The sequence below is a fragment of the Chiloscyllium punctatum genome, chromosome 10 (genome assembly GCF_047496795.1).
Source record: "Chiloscyllium punctatum isolate Juve2018m chromosome 10, sChiPun1.3, whole genome shotgun sequence".
Classification (NCBI taxonomy): domain Eukaryota; kingdom Metazoa; phylum Chordata; class Chondrichthyes; order Orectolobiformes; family Hemiscylliidae; genus Chiloscyllium; species Chiloscyllium punctatum.
Window position 1 is genome coordinate 63,826,147 of NC_092748.1, and position 21,076 is coordinate 63,847,222.

At 42.0% G+C, this 21,076-nt stretch overlaps 1 protein-coding gene across 2 annotated transcripts in view; it reads left to right on the forward strand.

The window, feature by feature from the left end:
* The first annotated feature begins 5,108 nt into the window (after positions 1 to 5,108).
* Positions 5,109 to 21,076, forward strand: part of kcnj3a (potassium inwardly rectifying channel subfamily J member 3a) — a 320,466-nt gene continuing 304,498 nt past the window's right edge. The window contains exons 1-2 of one of the 2 annotated variants that reach the window (XM_072579364.1): positions 5,109 to 6,479; positions 8,575 to 8,791. In XM_072579364.1, coding sequence (XP_072435465.1) covers positions 5,811 to 6,479; positions 8,575 to 8,791 — 886 coding nt within the window. In that variant the 5' untranslated portion in view covers positions 5,109 to 5,810. The remainder of the gene's footprint in view (positions 6,480 to 8,574; positions 8,792 to 21,076) is intronic. The other variant, XM_072579365.1, reaches the window with a different exon arrangement.

Here is a 21,076-nt window from a genome sequence, read left to right on the forward strand (position 1 = left end):
ATTGGGTGTTTCCTATAGACCACCCAATACAGCAGAGCAATAGAAGAATAGATTGGACAGCAGATCTTGGAAATGCACAGATGTAACAGAGTTGTTGTTATGGGTGACTGCAACCTCCCCAATATTGATTGGAACCTCCTTAGTGCAGATGGTTTGGATGGAGCCGATTTTGTCAGGTGTGTACAGGAGGGAGTCCTGACTCAATATACAGATAGGCCAACTGGGGGGAGGCCATATTGGATTTGGTGTTCGGCAATGAGCCAGGCCAGGTGTCAGATTCTCAGTGATAGAGCATTTCAGTGACAGTGACCACAACTGCCTCACCTTTACCAATGCCATGGAGAGGGATAGGAGCAGACAGTATGGGAAGATATGTAATTGGGGGAGGGGAAATTATACTGCTGTTAGACAGGAGCTATGGAGTATAAATTGGGAACAATTGTTCTACGGGAAAGGCACAACAGAAATGTGGTCTCTGTTTAAGGAGCACTTGTTGTGAGTGTTGGATAACTGTCCCACTGAGACAGGCAAGGAATGGTAAGGTGAAGGAGCCTTCGATGAGAAGAGCAGAGGGAAGATGAAAGCTTACTTAAGATTGAGGAAGCAAGGACCTGGTACAGTTTAGAGGATGACAGGGTAGTGAGGAAAAAACTCAAAAATGGACTGAGGAGAGCTAGGAGGGGGCATGAAAAGGACTTGGCAGGAAGGATTAGGATAAACCCAAAAGAATTCTATATCCACGTGAGGAATAAGAGAATGATCAGAGAGAGGGTAGAGCCAATCAGGGATAGTGGGCAGAACTTGTGCCTGGAGTCTGAAGAGGTAGGAGAGACCCTAACTGAGTTTTTTGCTTCACTATTCACTGGACAGAATGACCTTGTTGATAGTGAGAACACCATGGACCAGGTTAAGAGGCTTGAACAGATTAATATTAAAGAAGTGCATGTGCTGGAAATTCTGGAAATTCTGGAAAGCATCAAAATAGATAACTCCCCAGGGCCAGAACAGATATATCCAAAGTTACTGCGGGAGGAGAGGAATGAGATTCCTGCACCTCTGGCGATGACTTATGCATCCTCACTCTACATGGGAGTAGTACTGCATGACTGGAGGGAACAGGGAAATCCCTGGGAATTACAGACCAGTCAGTCTTACATCCATGGTAAGCAAGATACTGGAAAGGATTCTGAGAGATAGGATTTATGACTATGTAGAAAACATAGTTTGATTAAAGATAGTCAGCATGGCTTTGTGAGGGGCAGGTCATGCCTCACCTACTTATGATTATTTTGAAGACTTGATGAGATAAGTTGAGGAAGGTCGAGTAGTGGATGTGGTGTACATGGATTTCAGTAAGGTATTTTATAAGGTTCCACACAGTAGACTCATTCAAAAAGTTGGGAGGTATGGGAGACAGGGAAATTTGGCTGTCCGGATACAGAATTGGCTGGCCGAAAGAGGACAGCAAATGGTAGTAGATGGAAGATATTCCACCTGGAGGTTGGTGACCAGTAGTATCTCGCAGGCATCTGTTCTTGGGCCTCTGCTCTTTATAGTTTTTATAAAAGACTTGGATGAAGAAATGGAAGGGTGGGTTAGTAAGTTTGCCAATGACACAAAGGTCGGTGGTGCTGTAGATAGTATCAAGGGCTGTTGCAGGCTACAACATTAAATTGACAGGATGCAGAGTTGGGCTAAGATGGAGTTTAACCTAAATGCAAAGTGATTCATTTTGGAAAGTCGAATTTGAATGCTGAATACTGGGTGAAAGACAGGGTACTTGGCAGTGTGGAGGAACAGCGGGATCTTGGGATGCACGTGCACAGATTCCTCAAAGTTGCCACCTAAGTTGATAGGGTTGTTAAGAAGGCATATGGTGTTTTGGCTTCCATTAAGAGGGGAATTGAGTTTAAGAGTCGTGAGGTTTTGCTGCAGCTCTACAAGACCCTGGTTAGACCACACTTGGAATATTGTGTCCAATCCTGGTTGCCTCATTATAAGAAGGATGTAGATGCTTTAAAGAGGGTGCAGAGGAGATTTACCAGGATGCTGCCTGGATAGAGGGCTTGTCTTACGAAGAGAGGTTGAGTGAGCTTGGGGTCTTCACACTGGAGAGAAGAAGGAAGAGAGATGACTTGGTAAAGGTGTACAAAATAACAAGAGGCATAGAGACAGTAGATAGCCAGAGATGTTTCCCCAGGCAGAAACGGCTGTCACAAGGAGTCATAATTTTAAGGTGATTAGAGGAAGGTATACGGGAGATGTCAGAGGTAGGTTCCTTATGCAGACAGTGGTGGGTGCTTGGAATGTACTGCCAGCGGTGGTAGTAGTGTCAGATACATTAGGGAGGTGTTTGGTATGCTTTCCTTTATTGGTCAGAGTATTGAGTACAGGAGTTGGGAGGTCATGTTGCGGCTATACAGGACATAGGTTAGGCCACTGATGGAATATTGCGTGCAATTCTGGTCTCCTTCCTATCGGAAAGATGTTGTGAAACTTGAAAGGGTTCAGAAAAGATTTACAAGGATGTTGCCAGGGTTGGAGGACCTGAGCTACAGGGAGAGGCTGAACATGCTGGGGCTGTTTTCCCTGGAGCGTCAGAGGCTGAGGGATGACCTTATAGAGATTTACAAAATTATGAGGGGCATGGATAGGATAAATAGGCAAAGTCTTTTCCCTGGGGTTGGGGGGTCCAGAACTAGAGGGCATAGGTTTAGGGTGAGAGGGGAAAGATATAAAAGAGACCTAAGGGGCAACGTTTTCACGCAGAAGGTGGTACGTGTATGGAATGAGCTGCCAGAGGATGTGGTGGAGGCTGGTACAATTGCAACATTTAAGAGGCATTTGGATGGGTATATGAATAGGAAGAGTTTGGAGGGATACAGGCCAGGTGCTGGCAGGTGGGACTAGATTGGGTTGGGATATCTGGTCAGCATGGACGGGTTAGACCGAAGGGTTTGTTTCAATGCTGTACATCTCTATGACTCTATGGACAAACACATGGATGCAGTAAATTGAGGGGTGTGTAGGTTAGATTGATCTTCGATTAAGGGAAATGCTTGGCACAACATTGTGGGCTGAAGGGCATATACTGTGCTGTTCTGTTCTATGTTCTATTACAACTCTATTATTCTTACAGCTATCTGCAATCTCCCTATATAAGCTGCTCAATTTCCCGCTGACTACTGTGGGGCCTATAGTACAATCCTATCATAGTGATTAGCCCCTTGTTATTTCTCAGTTCCACCCATTTGGCTTCACCGGATGATCCTCCAGGAATATTCTCTTTAAGTACTTGCGTAATGTTTTTCTTAATCATAAAAGACACTTCCCTTCCTCTCTTGCCTGCTCTTCTATCCTTCTTAAAGCGTTTATGTCTCAGAACATTGAGCAGCCAATCCTCTCCCTCCCTTAGCCATATTTTTGTAACAACTATGATACTCTTGCCCCATGTTCCCAACCATACCCTGAGTTCATCTACCTGACCTGCCTTACCTCTCACATTGAAATAAATGCATTTTAATTCATGAATCTTCCTTGTTCTCTGCGAACTCTTGCCTGCCTTCTATATTTAACTTGTTCTTTCTGTACCAGCCATAACCTTCCTCTTGTCTTAATGCTGCTTAGGGTCCCAATGACCTGTTTAAGCCTTCCTGGTTTACTTGATTGATACCTGGAATAAGTGTGTTGTGTGATGAGGAAAGATTTAGCAGGTGTGTTTGTTTCTGCTGGAATTGAGAAGTGCATAGGATCTTGAATGGTATTAACTAAGTGGATGTGGCAAGGAAGTTTCTTCTTGCAGTCAATCTAGAACAAGGAGGTACTGCTTTAAAATTAAGAGATGTCCTTTCGTATCAGACTTTTTTTCCGTTTTAGATGAAGCATGAATTTGGAACTTTCTTCCCTAGAAGGCATCCAAGGTGGGGTCACTTTTAAAGCAGAGGTGGATAGATTCTTGATGGGCAAGGGAATAAGAGCTATGGGGGTAGAAAGATATGTGGAATCTATCATGATCTTATTGACCTGCAACATGATGCAGAGATTGAATAAACTTCTTCTCCAATTTGGTATGTTGAAGGGACACAACTGATGCTTTTTCCACCCCAAAGCTAAGGAATTCTTTTCATCCTCCTGTGGTGCAGTTGTAGTGTCCCTATCCTGGACCAGGAAGCCCAGGTTCAAGTCCCACCTGGTCCAGAGGTGTGTAATAACATGGTGATTAGAAGAATTTGAGTCAAAAAGTGTGGCGCTGGAAAAGCACAGCAGGTCAGGCAGCATCCAAGGCCAGAAGAGTTGATGTTTCGGGCACAAATCCATCAACAATTTCTGAAGGGCTTATGCAGGAGACTCTGACTCTCCTGTTCCTTTGCTTGACTTGCTGTGCTTTTCCAGCACCTCACTTTTTGACTCTGATCTCCAGCATCTGCAGTCCTCACTTTCTCCTGATTAGAAGAATTGGTGAAGAAGGAAAGAAACGTTTCTTCCTGTCTCACGTGTTGATTCCCTCCGTGTGAACTCCTAACACTTGTGTTTTTACTGAGTGTGGTTACTCACCATCTCCCAACACCTGTGAAACGCCCTGAACACACACCTTTTAGACGCACTAGCTTTCGGAGGGCTGCTCCTTCATCAGGTGATTTGCACAGCCAGTTGATGAAGGAGCGGCACTCGGAAAGCTAGTGCTTCCAAGTAAACCTTTTGGATCATAACCTGGTGTTGTGTGATTTTTAACTTTGTACACCCCAGTCTCCAAATAATGAGTTTAAACGCCGCGGCTATACCCCGAACGGGTTGCGTGGTTGCAGGTTTAGAATCCGACGTTGCACATCTCTGTTTCTCCGGTCGGGTTCTCAGCGAATGCATCAATGCCTTTTGGCCCTCCAGGTTTGTGGGGGGAGAGAAACAGGATTCCAAATTCTCCCGCCCACGTGCTCGCGCAGGACCAGGCACTGGTGCCTCTGCGTTTGTGTGCGTGTGTGTGTGTGTGTGTGTGTGTGAGGGCGCGCGCGCGCCGGCGGCGGCTTGGAGGGGTGTGAGCCGCGTGCGCGCGCCGGCCCGGGGAGATGCAGTGCGCGCGCCGCCCGCTGATCGCGCGTTCTCAGTCTCTCTCTCTCTCTCTCTCTCTCACCTGCAGCACGAGGAAGCGATCGGAGCCGCAGCGCTGGTCAGCTGCAAGCTGCTGTTACCTGGAAGACAGCAGTCACCGCACAGAGAGGCAGAGACAGAGAGAGGGAGCTCGGGGCTGCACCTGGTGTGTGCATCGCCGGCGAAAATCACCATCGAATATTTATCTGGAGGAAGAACAAGATCTAGCCGGGGAGTGTAAAAGACAGAGAGAGAAGTGGAGCCTGCAATACCTCTCAGAGGCTGCGAATGCTTGATTTAACTTGGTTCAACAACGGGCACTCGGAATTTGGGGCTAAAACAAAACAAAAGTAAGATGGCACGGCAGTAGAAATGTTAGAATCTGGGTAAACTTTTTCTTGGGGGGGGGATCGGAGGATCTCTTTTGAAATAAAGACCTCTTAAAGCCCCGCAAGGCTGTATAAATTTGTACAAACCATCCTGCAGAGGAGGCAAAAGGAGGACGATCGCCTGCGAAGCGGGTTGCTGCAGATCGAGAACTAGTAACAATGCTCTTGTGCGCATTGCCAGAGGGGCAACGAATTAGGATTTCTTTGTCTGGCACTCCAAGCTAGTTCCCCTCTCCTTCCGTCTATTGGGCAGGTAGTGGCAGGGAGCTAAAGCACGCACGGCGAGAGAACCAAGTTAAGGTTGTCAGAGTATTAATCTGGCCAGTTACCCATATTATGTCCGCACTTCGAAGAAAATTTGGTGACGATTACCAAGTAGTGACCACCTTGTCCAGTGGCTCTGGATTTAATCAGCCACCCAAGAAAAAGAGGCAGAGGTTTGTAGATAAGAACGGGCGTTGTAATGTGCAGCACGGGAACCTGAGCGGCGAAACTAGCCGTTATCTTTCGGATTTATTTACCACATTAGTTGATTTGAAATGGCGCTGGAATTTGTTCATCTTTATTCTCACATACACGGTGGCTTGGCTCTTTATGGCGTCGATGTGGTGGCTAATCGCTTATATCCGCGGCGATCTCAACAAAGCTCACGATGAGAAGTACACCCCTTGTGTTGCCAACGTCTACAACTTTCCTTCTGCCTTCTTGTTCTTTATTGAGACGGAGGCCACCATCGGTTACGGATACAGGTACATCACTGACAAATGTCCAGAGGGGATCATTCTTTTCCTCCTTCAGTCCATTCTGGGCTCCATTGTGGATGCATTCTTGATCGGTTGCATGTTTATAAAAATGTCTCAACCCAAGAAGCGAGCAGAGACGTTGATGTTTAGTGAACATGCGGTGATTTCCATGAGAGATGGTAAACTGACTCTGATGTTCAGAGTGGGAAACCTCCGCAACAGCCATATGGTGTCGGCACAGATACGCTGTAAATTGCTCAAAGTAAGTAAGTGATACTCATACAAGACAACGTGTGTTTCAATAATCTATGCGTATGTTCCAGATATCCAGGTATCTTAAAGTGCTTTTGCGTTTTGTACACGTTTATCATAGGGATTTTATATAGAATTTGGGAAAGGTTGGATTTATTGGATTGCGTGGGCTTCTAAAAGATTCTTTTCAAATCAACATTGCAGAATCTTGTCAGAGGCTGTCTTAATGTGGGTGAGACCCCAGTACATATTTTCTGTAACATGCGGGCGGAGCGGGTGGAGGGGGTGGAATAACCATGCTCCAGCCAAATATTTTCATATCGACATTACGGGGTAGTTCATTTGGCTCATTATTTGCCATGTTTCCGCTTCACATTCATGCTACTTCACTACGGATCTAATTATTTTCTCTCCAAACCATGAATTACTGAACAGGCAATTCATTCCTTCTGGTTGCGATAAAGAAATCGGAGTCTCGCCCCCACTCCCCCTAAAAAAAACCTTAACATTAGAGATTGAATTAAAAATCCTCCCACTGAGGGTACATTGGGAATTCACTGGGACCACAGGATGCTCAAAGCAAAAGACACTGGCAAATCAGAATCTATCCAACCCTGAGATTCATCCTGAACCCCCGTTGGCTTAATTCGTGTTAAAAATACACACATGTTTTCAAGTGTTTTGCACACGGAGCTCAAAACCCATTGGCGCACTAACTATTTTGTCCCTATGGATACAAGTGGATCCAGATACTAAAATCATAATTAGCCAAACTGAAAAATTTTGCCTTTCTACCCACCGGTTTTCAGACGAGCTGCTTAATAAAAATCAGTATTCCAATTTAGAGTTACAAATAGACACAGCAGTTGAATGAATACCATTCTGCTTGTAAGTATCGCAACCACTAGTAAAAATGATGGACTAACAATGGAATTGGAGGCCACTTTGCATTTAGATCAAGTTATGGTGCAAACGCATCGGTGATTGCGTGAATATTTTGTCCTTAAAGAAGAAATAATGAGATCCTAAACACATTAAATTGAAAATCTTTACAGTATTTAATTTCTAGCACAAATTTAGTTATAGCTATTTTAATATCAAGTTTTAGCATAAATGATTACATTTCCACACGGTCTTTGATTTGTCGAATCGATTTGCAAAATACTATACTATAAAACGATATAAAATTAACTAAAGTACAAGATGGGTTTAAAATCAATAAGGAGACTTGTGGCCTGTATGATCATTGACCATTTCCACCTGCCCCCCCCGGAAAAAAAAACACACACAAGCAAACGTTCAGATACGTGAAAGGTAAAGGGTGTGCAGAGGAACCGATTTAAGAATGCGTAGGTACTTTAAAAGACCAACCACCGTTGGTCTCACTCTTTGGGATCTAACTGCCGCTGTTGTCGACAGTCATTGCACTTTAAACTTTGAAGTAGTTAATTGTTTGTGGTGTGGCCGGAAACTTTCTCCGCAGATGGCAGAAATCAGTAGTGTGTGTGTCGAACATTCACGTTGCTTAAATTGCTCGCATAAGTGGACCACTGATATAACTGAGAAAGTTTCCCCAAAGGCGAGTTTTTATTCTAAATAGCTAACTACAAATCCAGTAAGGTAATGATAAATGCAGAACCTAAGGACCTTCGGTTAGCGGTTTTATTCACTAAGGAATTGAAAACGTCCAAAAATGAATCTTCGATCGAGTAAAGATTAGAAACTAGAATGTAAGCTTAACCCTCTTTACACAGGACCGAGTAATGGTTGAGCGAAGTGCATTTGCGAGTTAATACTTTTCGAACAAATAGTTAAGGATGGCGAAAAATAATCGATGATTTCCTGGACGGTGTACAGACTGTAACGTATTCAGGCGCGATCTATTTCGTGATTCTGGCAGGAAATGTTATGATTCTCACTTTTAAAAAATGTAATTTTTCTTGTTGAACACAAACCCATTCTTTAATCTGGATCACTGAACATGAATAGAAAACGTTTTCACTCAAATTATTGATTGGGCAGCGGGTTGGCGGTGATGTAAAGCGCTTTCAGAATGTCTTGAGTAGCTGGTCCAATGTTGATGTCTTCTCTCCACGCTTGTCTAGTCTCGGCAGACGCCCGAGGGTGAATTCTTGCCCCTCGATCAACTAGAACTGGACGTGGGATTTAGCACAGGGGCAGATCAGCTTTTCCTCGTCTCCCCACTCACTATCTGCCATGTGATTGATAGCAAGAGCCCTTTCTACGACCTCTCCCAGCGATCAATGCAAACGGAGCAATTCGAGATAGTCGTTATCCTTGAGGGAATCGTCGAAACGACTGGTGAGTGAAACGACCTGCACTTTCAACAAAGCTTAAGTGCCTGCGAATCCCTTTGGGAATCGCACTGTGATCAAGTAACTGTAGAAGGAGCTAACGTTTTGTGAAAAAAAAATCAGCGTGGAAGCGCAGGGCAATACCTTGGTTGGAACATGACTGCTGCAGATATGACGATTCAAAAATGAAGTCAACAAATTTAAAATTTCTGCTCATTAGTATAAATCAGTCAACCAACCATTTATCATTGCGAATAATCAAAAATAATTGCAACATGTTATCATACTCAGGATATTAAAAAAGGAGTAATGGATTTCAATTTAACTGTACAATGCCAACGGGCATATCCCTTCCTGACTATCTCCACAAATTAATACTTTTTAATGTCAAAATATTGCTAAAGGCTATAAACCAAGTTCCACCTCATTAGTTCAAGTTTCAATTAGTTACTTTATCAGAAAATCAGCATGGTTCTTAAAGTTTTATTCATGAAAAAATTAAAGAGACTGCAGGTGATGTTGGTGTTACTTTAAGACCTTTAATAATTTGCTTGAATAATGCCATTAGATAATCTTGTTTAGTTTTGATATATTCACAGTGTTCATAAGTATATTTTATCATGTTTCTGAGTAGCTTTCAGAATACAGTTAAATCGGATACTTTGTGGGATTTTTTTTCCTTCAGAAGAGAGAACAAGTGTAGTTGGGAATCAAATTGGTTACCTACATTTAAAAAGTTCTTAAATATTACTTTTAAATAAACATCAGCTTGCAGGGAAGAATGTTTTGTTTCTTATTCAGCAGGTAGAAGATTCATATTATGGAACCTCGGTTGGAATTTTTCAAATGTAGAATGATATTAGTCGGAATAATCATATATAAAGTGCAGACTGTGAGTGAAGGGGATTTTGCAAAAGGTCGAGTAGTCCACATGAATGAAGGATTGATACACAACAATGTAGTTGAATTATTTGGCAAATCTTTTACAATACTGTAATGGAGCATTATTGCCATGTTTTGCTGTAGATTTTAAAGTATGACTGCTTCATCTATCGTTTTCTGAAAAAAAAGTCCTTTAGTTATTGTATTCAAATATGTGACCATTTATTTTTCAATGGGATGGCACGTCCTTTAGAACAGTAGAAATGGGATGTTTTTATACATTGTATTAACTATTTGAATCCTAGTATCCCATTAATGGAAATTTCAAGAGGATTGTATTTATTGTATCAATTTAAACCAATGTGTTGTAGTGATGTTGCATACATGTGATGGAATCATGTTATAACATTTAGTGTTAGCATTGTAATGTTAATTGAAAAGGCAAATTTGCCTAAGTTATAATGTATGATAAAGGCATACCATCTTTATAGCAGCAGTTGTCTTTCAAAGTGTCTTAGAAGATGCACCATCAGACTTTTGAACAGAATCTACAGGACCTGATTAAACATGCAATGTTTATCATCGCTTTAATTAACTTAGCAAAATTTACACATGGACACCAATGCTAAGCTACCCTTAAGCTACCCAGGCACATGGATACATGGCTATGCTACAATCTGAATGCACCGTGCAGGGACCAGCAGGTTGTACGGTAGCAGTGTTTCCTTTTATGCTATGCTTAAATATGATTACGTGGCAATTTCATAAGGACCGCTTAGTGCAACAGATCAAGCACAAAAGAGGGAAATGAAGCAGACATTGACAGGCCTAACTGATAGCTCCATATACAACTATCAAAGAAGACATTTAGTTCTATGAACCCACATCCTGTGATCTGGCTTGAATTTTAAAAACATGTTAAGACACATTATTCTTCACTACAAATCGAATATACTTCATTCTTCTCAAATCCCAGGACTGTTTTTTAAATCTAGATGTCTTTGTATGCCACTGATGTCTTTTTCTGCATTGATGGTTCACCTGGAACTAGAATGGTACAGAAAGAGGCATCTAAGAGGATAAGCATTACTTTAATTTTTTATTTGCTCCTGTAATCTTTGGTATGTTTTTTATTGTGAAGCCTACTTTTAGTCCAACACCATTCCTGCTGCAGTATAATTCAGATTAAGAATTAATGGTAGAAATTATTGATAGTAAACATAGATATTCTACTGCTGTAGCACTGCATATTGTTGATCAAGTGCATGACATCACTGCATTATCAGTCCATATTCAGATTTTAAGTTTACATAGCATGTCTGGTGCTGCTATTCACCTAAGTAACAGGACAATAGAAAATTATAATGGTTGACTCGTCAAATAAATGACAACATTATACTTGCCAGTTCTAAATTGATGGAAACCCACACTTTGATATTGAATATTTCATGTTGATTTGATGCATATCATATTTCAAAGTACTGCATTTCAAATAATGATAACATTGATTCATTCACATTGAATAAAAGCTTAGTTATTTTGGATTGATATGATAATTAGTCATTTGATCTGATTTATTTTAAATACTCTGCCATCATTTTCCATTGGGTTCTGTGGTTGTAGTACTGTTCCAAGTCAATGAAATAAATTTGCTTCTTCTGTTTGATTGATCAAAATTGAAGAGCTTAAAAACTTTTTCACTATCATCTGTGATTGTAATATGCTTGATTTGATTGAGAGAATGGGCAAGAAAAGATGTATCTTAGTTTATAGAGTGGTATAGTATGATATCATTTGTTCGATCAGAAGTTGAATGATTCCCTGTCCCATCTCAGAAATGCTGAGTGAAGCTAAAGTATCTCCTTAATAATATTGAAGACATCGACATATACCACCCATAGACTATTCATGTTGACGTTAGGGGTTTAGGATTATACCACCTGCCTTCTATACCTGGGAATTATTATGTAGAATAATGGGAAATTCAAGAAGAATTTGTAAAGTAAGGTGGATTGTAGCACGTATCAATACTTTATTAAATTATGTTAATTGATGTCATTGGAAATTTGAAAACACAAAATAATACTGTCAGAGTAATTTGAGAAGAATTGTACTTCTCACATTTCTAGATTTAATTAGTCAACAATGTGTCAATATTAGGCTGAAGTCTCTCAATTTTCAGCAAAGCTGTTTCAAGTCAGATTCATGACAGCCAGTCCACCATAGCTCATGTTGACCTCCCTCATGCAATCTTCCATTTTTCATCTGAATTATACAACCCGGATCTTTGTTCCCAATCTCATAGAATTGAGGGTATGAGAGACAGCTGCTTGATAATGCCTGGACATAGCGATGTTCAGCTTAGAGAAAGATGTTGGAGATCAGAGTTGAGAGCATGGCGCTGGAAAAGCACAGCAGGTCAGGCAGCATCCAAGGAGCAGGAGAATCGACATTTTGGGCACAAGCCCTTCATCAGGAATGAGACTCATTCCTGATGAAGGTCTTGTGCCTGAAATGTCAGTTCTCCTGCTCCTTGAATGTGCATGGTCTGCTGTGCTTTTCTAGCATGACGCTCTCGACTTAGCAATGTTCACCCCACAGGAGCCATATTTAAGCCCCAGCACCATAACAGTCCAGCTGTGCCCTTCCTATGGTGACCTTTCAGAGTTGTCTCTGAGGGAATGGTCCGATGGGCATTATTTGGTTCTTCAGTTTGCTGTTAGAGACCTGGAAATGCTAGTGGACAGGGTGAAAGAGGGGAGAACAGTGTTGTATCCTGTTAACCAGCAAAAGAGGCAATGACTCCAATCAGCCAGCTTGAACCAAGATATCAGCTGGGTCAGTGTTGTGTGCCAAGTGAAATTCAAGGCACAGTAGTGTAGAAAGGAGGTTAATGATCTTCAACTGTATGTTATGGACCAGACCCCCCAAAGTATATTAGGAAGGAATCCTGATGAAGGGCTTTTGCCCGAAACATCGATTGTCCTGCTCCTCGGATGCTGCCTGACCTGCTGTGCTTTTCTAGCACCACTCTAATCTTGACTCTGATCTCCAGCATCTGCAGTGAAGATAGCCAAAATCCTAACTCTTTATTTTTTTTAAAGGCAAGTTTAAGGCGCTGTGTTCCAGATATAATTCTTCAATTGGTCCAACACTAAACTTAAATCAAAACAAACTTTATTCTTATGACATAGTTAACATTTAGTAAAGTGAAGAATTGGCATAATTTTACTCAATGGAAATACTGAGAATAATATATTATTTAAACATTAATCATCAACTGTTCCAATATAGGCAGCATCCCATAACCAGCCCCTCTGGCAAAAAATATAATTCAGCAAAACACTTATTATTTTCAAATTCTGTCTCTTCAGTCCAGAAGAAGGAAACACTGAAAGAAATAATCTTCCCCTTTTTGATCTTTATGAGGAAGTCTCATTGTCTGAGACTTCACTCTTGCAACAGAGAATTCAAGCTTTTAGTTCCAGCAGCCAGCAGAAACCTTCTCACTGACTAAAAACAAAACTAAAAACCTTACTGGGTCTGTGTGAGCCCTGATTCCACTCAATCATGACTCTTTTGCTCTACTTAAAACAAAAACATCCAGGGAGAACACAAAGATGTTTACCAAATGCCTGTTTGAAGGAGATATTTTGGCATCATTGTGACAATACTATTCTACAACAGAAACAGGACACAACAGATGTCTTAAAGGCACAGTACTGTCACATGTTCAATAAGTGCTGCCACCTTCACTCTGTTACCTCATATTCATTGAGCCATCATTCTCTCTAATTCTGCCATTGCACATGCCTATCACCAAGGTTCATGATGACAATTCTCTTTATTACATGCATGATGTTTTCTACATTTGAACTATCCTGTGTGTGAAAAAGGTGCCCTTCAGGTCCCTTTTAAATCTTTCTCCTCCAGTTTTGAACTTCCCTACCCTAGGGAGAAGTTCTTTGCTATTCACCTGATCCATGCACCTCATGATTTTATAAATCTCTATATAGTCAACATTGAACCTCCTACGCTGCAGGGAAAAGAAGTCCTGTCCAGCCTTTCCTTATAACTCAAATCCTCCAGTCCCGGCAAAGTCCTTGTAAATCTTTTCTGAATCCTCTCCAATTTAATAATATTCCTCCTATAGGAGGGTGACCAGAACAGTACACAGTATTCCAAATGTGGCCTCACCTACTTCCTGAACATCCCTAACATGATGTCCCAAATCCTAAACTGAATGGTCTGAGCAAGGAAGGCAAGAGTACCAAATGCCGCCTTTACCACCGTGTTTACCTGTGATGCAACTTTCAAAGGACAATGTACCTGAACCCCTCGGTCACGCTGTTTGACAACACTACCCAGGGCCCGATCATTAACTGTATAGGTTCTGCCCTTACCAAAATGTAACACCACACATTTATCCAAATTAAACTCTATCTGCCACTCCTCTGCCCAATGGCTAATTGATCAAGATCCCTTTGTAATCTCAGATAACCTTCTTTACTGTTCACTTTGCCATTAAGTTTGCTGTCATCCACAAACATACTAACCATGCTCCCTAAATTCTCATCCAAATCATTTATAAGAATGGCAAACAACAGTGGACCCGGCAACAATCCCTGAGGAACATCGCTGCCAATTGGCAAACTCTCTCTGAATCCCATGTGAACTCACTTTATTCACCAGTCTACCATATGGAACCTTGTCAAAGGTTTTACTAAAGTCCATGTGGACAATATCTACAACTCTGCCCTCATCTATCTTTTTGGTCATGTCCTCAAAAACTCAATCAGGTTTGTGAGACACAATTTCCCATGCACAAAGCCATGCTGGTTATCCCTAACCAGTCCTTGCCTTTCCAAATGCATATAAATCCTGTTCTCTGAATCCCCTCCAACAACTTAGCCATCACTGATGTCAAACTTGCTAATCTGTGGTTTCCCAGCCTGTCCTTGCAAACTTTCTTAAGTCTCTCCCACTGTGCCATTGCAGGCAAATCTTGTCCATTTGCCATACAGAAATCATGACAGCACACCACTGATGTACCTGTAATTTCTGTAATTTTTACACTTTTAATTGCAGGATTGACCTTGCCATCCCCGAACTGTAATTTGATAAGCTGCTTGATTGCCCATTGTGGTACTCTCTAACCAGTCATTAGCTTCCATGTGGCTTGACTTCCATGTAGCTTCTTGGTTGAACCACATGCCCTGTGTTTTCTGTGTAAGCTGCTGGTACATGCTGTAAGTGTTACATTGATGTAACACAGTGCTGTACAGCAACATGTCCACCCTTATGACTGTTTAGTGCTCCAAATCATTGGCAAGCTGCCACTTCAGCTCATACTCCAGAAAGAAATACAAGCCATAGAGGCTGGCAGCTTCCAAGTAAGTGCAAAATGAGTGAGCACTAACAGTTAAAGATAAGAGCCAAAAGATGCATCATGTATAAGTGTATGAAATGCATACTGTATCTGCACGCAAAGCAACCTAGCAGAAACAGACAAGGCATAATTGTCCCTCAGCCCCAACCTGACATTCTGAAGACTTGAAGTGGTGAGTGAGTCTGAAAGCAGCCATGGTGTTGTAGCGAATCTGGTAGTTGGCTAATATTGACTTGCTTGAACAAATGTTGGAGAGGATGGTATTAATGGAGCATGGAAGGATGTTGTGGTGAAGAACAGAGTTGGATGAAGGCCTAGAGGAAAAATGGTGAGCTGTTGCCCCGAGGTAGACTCTGACATTCCTATTGGGAATTGGCATCGTCCTGTTTCTTGGAAAGGAGAGGAGAATTGGGAACTGCATAGAAATGGCTTACTTTTAGCTAATTTTGAGCTGCAAATGCATGGAAATAAAGTAGTTATTGCTCATTAGCACAATCTAGAATCACTGAAAATTGAAAATTTTTTCTTATTATCGAGAATGTTTTTGTCAATTTTACTGGACTGTTTCAAATTTCTCAATATACCACAGGGATGGAAATTAAAATGCAGACTTCCTGAAATAAAACAATATTGTGTTCTTGTGTAAATATTTAAAGATTTCTGTGAATCACAGTACTATTTGAATTTCTTACTGGATTTATATAATATTGAAGTCATTCAAACAGTTCATTGATTTTTTAAAGATTACATTGTATTTAATATGGTAAATCATTATAATCAGTACTGACATTAAAGAATTATCCACCTCTCTTATGTACGTTTGGTTCCAGATTAAAGTCAAATGCAGAAACTGACTGTGAATCATAGTGGTGATGAATGTCCACTATTAAGGTTAATATTATCAATAAGCAAAAAATATGTGATTATTTATTTGCAAAGACTGATTTTGTTTGGATAAAAGTAGGCATATTGTACAGAATAGATAAACAATATGTAGAGAGTTTATTGTACAACAGCTCCCTGGTTCTGACACTGGGCTTATGTCATCATCCGCATCATTGTCTGCCACTTCTGCCACCTTCAAACAGACTCCACCACTAGGGATATATTTCCCTCCACATCCCTATCAGCGTTCTGGAGAGACCATTACCGCGACAACACCTGCATCAACCAATCTCACCGTCCAGTGGCTGAACACTTCAACTCCCCCTCCCACTCCACCAAAGACATGCAAGTCCTGGGCCTCCTCCATCACCAAACCCTAACCACCCAACGCCTGAAGGAAAACCGCCTCATCATCCACCTTGGGACCCTGCAACCACATGGGATTAATGTGGATTTCACCAGTTTCCTCATTTCTCCTCCCCCCAACTTATCCCAGTCCCAAACCTCCATCTCGGCACCTTCTTCTTGACTTGTGCATCATCTTTCCCATCTATCTGCTCCACCTTCCTCTCCGGCACATCACCTTCTCCCCCATCTTCATCTACCTATTGCACTCTCAGCTGCCTTCTCCCCAGCCCCACCCCCCTCCCATTTATATCTCAGCTCCCCACCCCCTTTGGCCCACAATCCTCATTCCTGACAAAGTGCTTTTGCCCGAATCATCGATCCTCCTGCTCCTCGAATGCTGCCTGACCTAGATTAGATTACTTACAGTGTGGAAACAGGCCCTTCGGCCCAACAAGTCCACACCGACCCGCCAAAGCGCAACCCACCCATTCCCCTACATTTACCCCTTACTTAACACTACGGGCAATTTAGCATGGCCAATTCACCTGACCTGCACATCTTTGGACTGTGGGAGGAAACCGGAGCACCCGGAGGAAACCCACGCAGACACGGGGAGAACGTGCAAACTCCACACAGTCGGTTGCCTGAGGCGGGAATAATACCCAGGTGTCTGGCGCTGTGAGGCAGCAGTGCTAACCACTGTGCCACCATGCCGCCACCTGCTGTGCTTTTCCAGCATCACACTCTCAACTCTGATCTCCAGTCTCTGCAGTCTTCCCTTTCTCCTACCTCAGTGACTCTTCGTTCAAATGTGAATTCCACAAACTCATGTCCCAGGTTCAGAGTTTTAGTCCAGGATTTTGATGGGAATTTTTGGCCCACCTTACTAATATAAAATCTGAAAATAGTTAATTGTTTTCTGTTCCAGCTATTGGCTTCACAACAGCAACTCTGTGAAAGAACAGTGACAGATGCCAAGCCTTTGTACATTGTACACAGTTTCATTCAGGCAGAGTTTCAGATACTCCTCTGATTTTCATTAATATATTGTACATTCAGTCTACCCAAGATTTATAAATTTCTTCAGAAGTTAAGTCATATTCTACTCCACCATAATTCTGGAAGGTAAAAATAATCTCAGTCTTGTCCACTCAAAAATGAGTTTGGATTTAATCCTTTTCCTTGGACACAAAATCTTCATTTTGGACACCTGATGCATTCAACTCACATTCAGCTTCCATGGTCATAAGTAACCTGCAGTGCTGTAAGGGTAGTCACTGCAATCCACCAATGTTTTACCTTTTACATGCTTTATCAACCAGTATGAATTAAAAAAAGGTTATGTTTGTACTTTCAATGGAATCCAAAATTTCCCTGAAAAAATAGACTTGTCAAAATGTTGTGCTTTGTCCATTTAATTCTATTACACATTTACAGCATTTATAAAATTGGCTTGCACTTTAACGAGAGTGTGAAAGTTAAAAATCACACAACATCAGGTTATAGTACAACAAGTTTATTTGGAAGCACTAGCTTTTGGAGTGCTGCTCCTTCATCAGGTGGATGTGGAGTATAAGATCATAAGACACAGAATTTATAGCAAAATATTACAGCGTCATTCAGTGTTATATTGAACAAATCTGGATTGTTAAGTCTTCCATCTTTTAGAATGCAGGTTTCGGTTCATTAATATATAAATCCCATAACTTATTTTCTCAAGATAACTTCAGGTTTTATAACAAAAGGTGTCAGCTCAACTCAGCTCAGCTCAGCTCAGACAATGTATTAAAGGTAAGAGGTCAAAGTTGTTGGTATCCCAATCTTGAGTCAGATTGGTTCTATTTCCAAATTGGAATTTACAAAACATTCCATGTATTGACTGCCTGTATTGACTGCTTGCAGATTGTGCATATTTTGAGCAAATTAGGCGCTCACAGAAGCCCTCATAAGAACAAGGTACGATGCTCAACTCATCGATTGCCAGTTCCGATGTGCCACAGGGAGAAACCGTAATGACCTCAGGAGACAGACACAGGTTATAACCAATAGGATACTCTTCGTTTTCCGGTACTTCCCGGGATCCGAAAACTACTCCAAGTTCTTCGCAGCCTGCAACACATTATTGATGAGGATGAGCATCTCGCCAAGATCTTCCCTATGCCTCCACCTCTCACCTTTAAACAACCACTAAACCTTAAACAGGCAATTGTTTGCAGCAAACTGACCAGCTTTCAGAACAACATCGACCACAACATCATGCAATCTGATCATGTCAACCACTGCAAGACGTGTCAGAATGTTGACACGGATACTGCCATTACCTATGGAGACACTACCCACCGCGTGGCAGGTACTCATATGACTCAGTCAACAGTGTCTATCTCATACGCTGCAGGCAAGGATGCCCTGAGGCATGGTAAATTGGCAAGACTAACCAGACATTACGAAAACAGATGAATGGACACCTCGCAACAATCACCAGACGGGGTGCTCCCTCCCAGTTGGGGGTATTTAGCCTCAGATCTTTGAGTGACCATCCTCCAAGGTGGACTTCAGGATAGGCAACAATACAAAGTGGTCAAGCAGAGGCTGATAGCCAAGGACCTATGAGGGTGGCCCGGGATCCTGGGTTCATGACACACTACAGGTGACCCCACTACACTATACACTCGCTCACACACACAACCACAAGCTAACATGCATACACCTTCTTACATTCTCATACTTACACAGACCGCCTCTCATACACACGTGTTCTCTCTCATACAAGCAAACACATACACCCCCAACACTCACACCCACACACACACTCTTCCACAGGCTTATACTCCATCACTCCCATAAACATACTTTACCAACTTTCACACACACTCTCTCATGTGCAGTCACACACACATGCACTCTCTCTCTCTCTCTCTCTCTCTCTCTCTCTCTGTCTCACACACAAACACACATACAAATCTATGGGGTGAATTTGTAGTTACTGAATTATATTTGCAGATACGTTCTGTTTTGCTCAAAAAGTGCACAATCTGCAGGCAGTCAATATATGTCATATTTTGTAAATGCCACTTTGGAAATAGAACCAGTCTGACTCAAGATTGGGATACAAACAGACTCTAACCTCACAACTTTAATGCATTGACTGAGCTGAGATATCACTTTTTTTGATAAAACCTGAAGTTATCTTGAGGATGTGACTTAAAATAAGTACTGGGATTTACATATTAAATGAACCGAAACCTGCATTCTAAAAGATGAAAGACTTAATAATACAGGTTTGTTCAATATATCACTGTACTACTCTGTAAACCTTTGGAATAAATTCTCTGTCTGATGATCTTATACTCCACAACCATCTGATGAACGAGCAGTGCTATGAACCTTGCGCTTCAAAATAAACCTTCCAAGACTATAACCTGGTGTTGTGTGATTTTTAACTCCACTCTGCAGGCACCCTGCCTCTATTCCTGATGAAGGGCTTTTGCCTGAAATCTCGATTTTCCTGCTGTTCAGATGCTGCCTGACCTGCTGTGCTTTTCCAGCACCACTCTAATCTAGACTCTGGTTTCCAGCATCTGCAGTCCTTGTTTTTACCTAGTTGATTTTTAACTTTGTCCATCCAGTCCAACACTGGCCCCTCCACATCATAGAGAGTGTGAAAGACATTTATCTCTTTCTGCACCTTCTAGTGTTCTTAATAGCATGCTGCTTCTCCCATGTGTTTTTTGATTGGCGAAAATATGCCTCTTTATTTTTACCTCTCTTGTAGTCTTAAATATAATCAATTATTTCAGTCACCAACTTCTGTTATGGCTTACTTCTGTGACATTGCCTTCTTTTCATTGCATTTTTATCCTAATTTCATCAGTGTAATCACTCTTCTTACTCCTTATCTGTATACTGTGCTTCCTTTTGGTGTCAGGTTTCTCAAGCATGACTCCCATATGCATAGTCTGATGACTATATCTTCTCCACATTCAGTTTGATTCCATAAGTTTCCTCCTTATAAAAGGAAGAAGAACAAATGGGAAATAAGACACTCTTTTCCTTTCTGATATCAAGGCACACAAGATGCAACAACTTAGAGTTACCATAGCCCACCGGAGCCTTCCCACCCTCCCCTTCCCTCTGACTCCACACCCTCCCTTCCGACCTTCTGCTGCCTGATGCTGAATTTTCCCATTTTAATGAATTTCAGGCATGACATGCTGTTGAACTCTTCTTCCTTCACCCTCGCTTCCATGCCCAGGCCCTTTTGCCCAGCTCCAATATTCTCCCTCCACCTGAACATCTCCCTCTGGCCTTTACCTGCACTCGATCTGTTCATTTAGAACTGTTGATGTGACATTGGTCGCCTCAATTCCTCTGCCACCTTACCCATTCTAGCCTACTCTCCCAGGAACTGACTGCACCCTGAGCTCTCAGATCCAACCATGACTTTGTTATTAAATCTGCCGATAAGGGTGGTGCGGTTGTTGTCTGGCATACCGACCTCTGCATTGAAGAGGCTGAGGGTCAGCTTTCAGATACTTCCTCCTATCTCCCCCTGGATCATGATCCCTTGATAGAACATCAGGCCATTGTGTCAACTGCAGTCAATGACCTCATTTCATTTGGTGAGCAGCCCCTCACTACCTCCAAGCTGATAGTCTCCCAGCCCCATACAGCTCGCTTCTACCTCCTCCTGAAAACAGGCCTGCCCGGGCAGACCCATTGTTTCAGCATGTGCCTGCCCCACCGAACTCACCTCTTCCTACCTTGACTCAGTCTTTTCTGCCCTGGTCC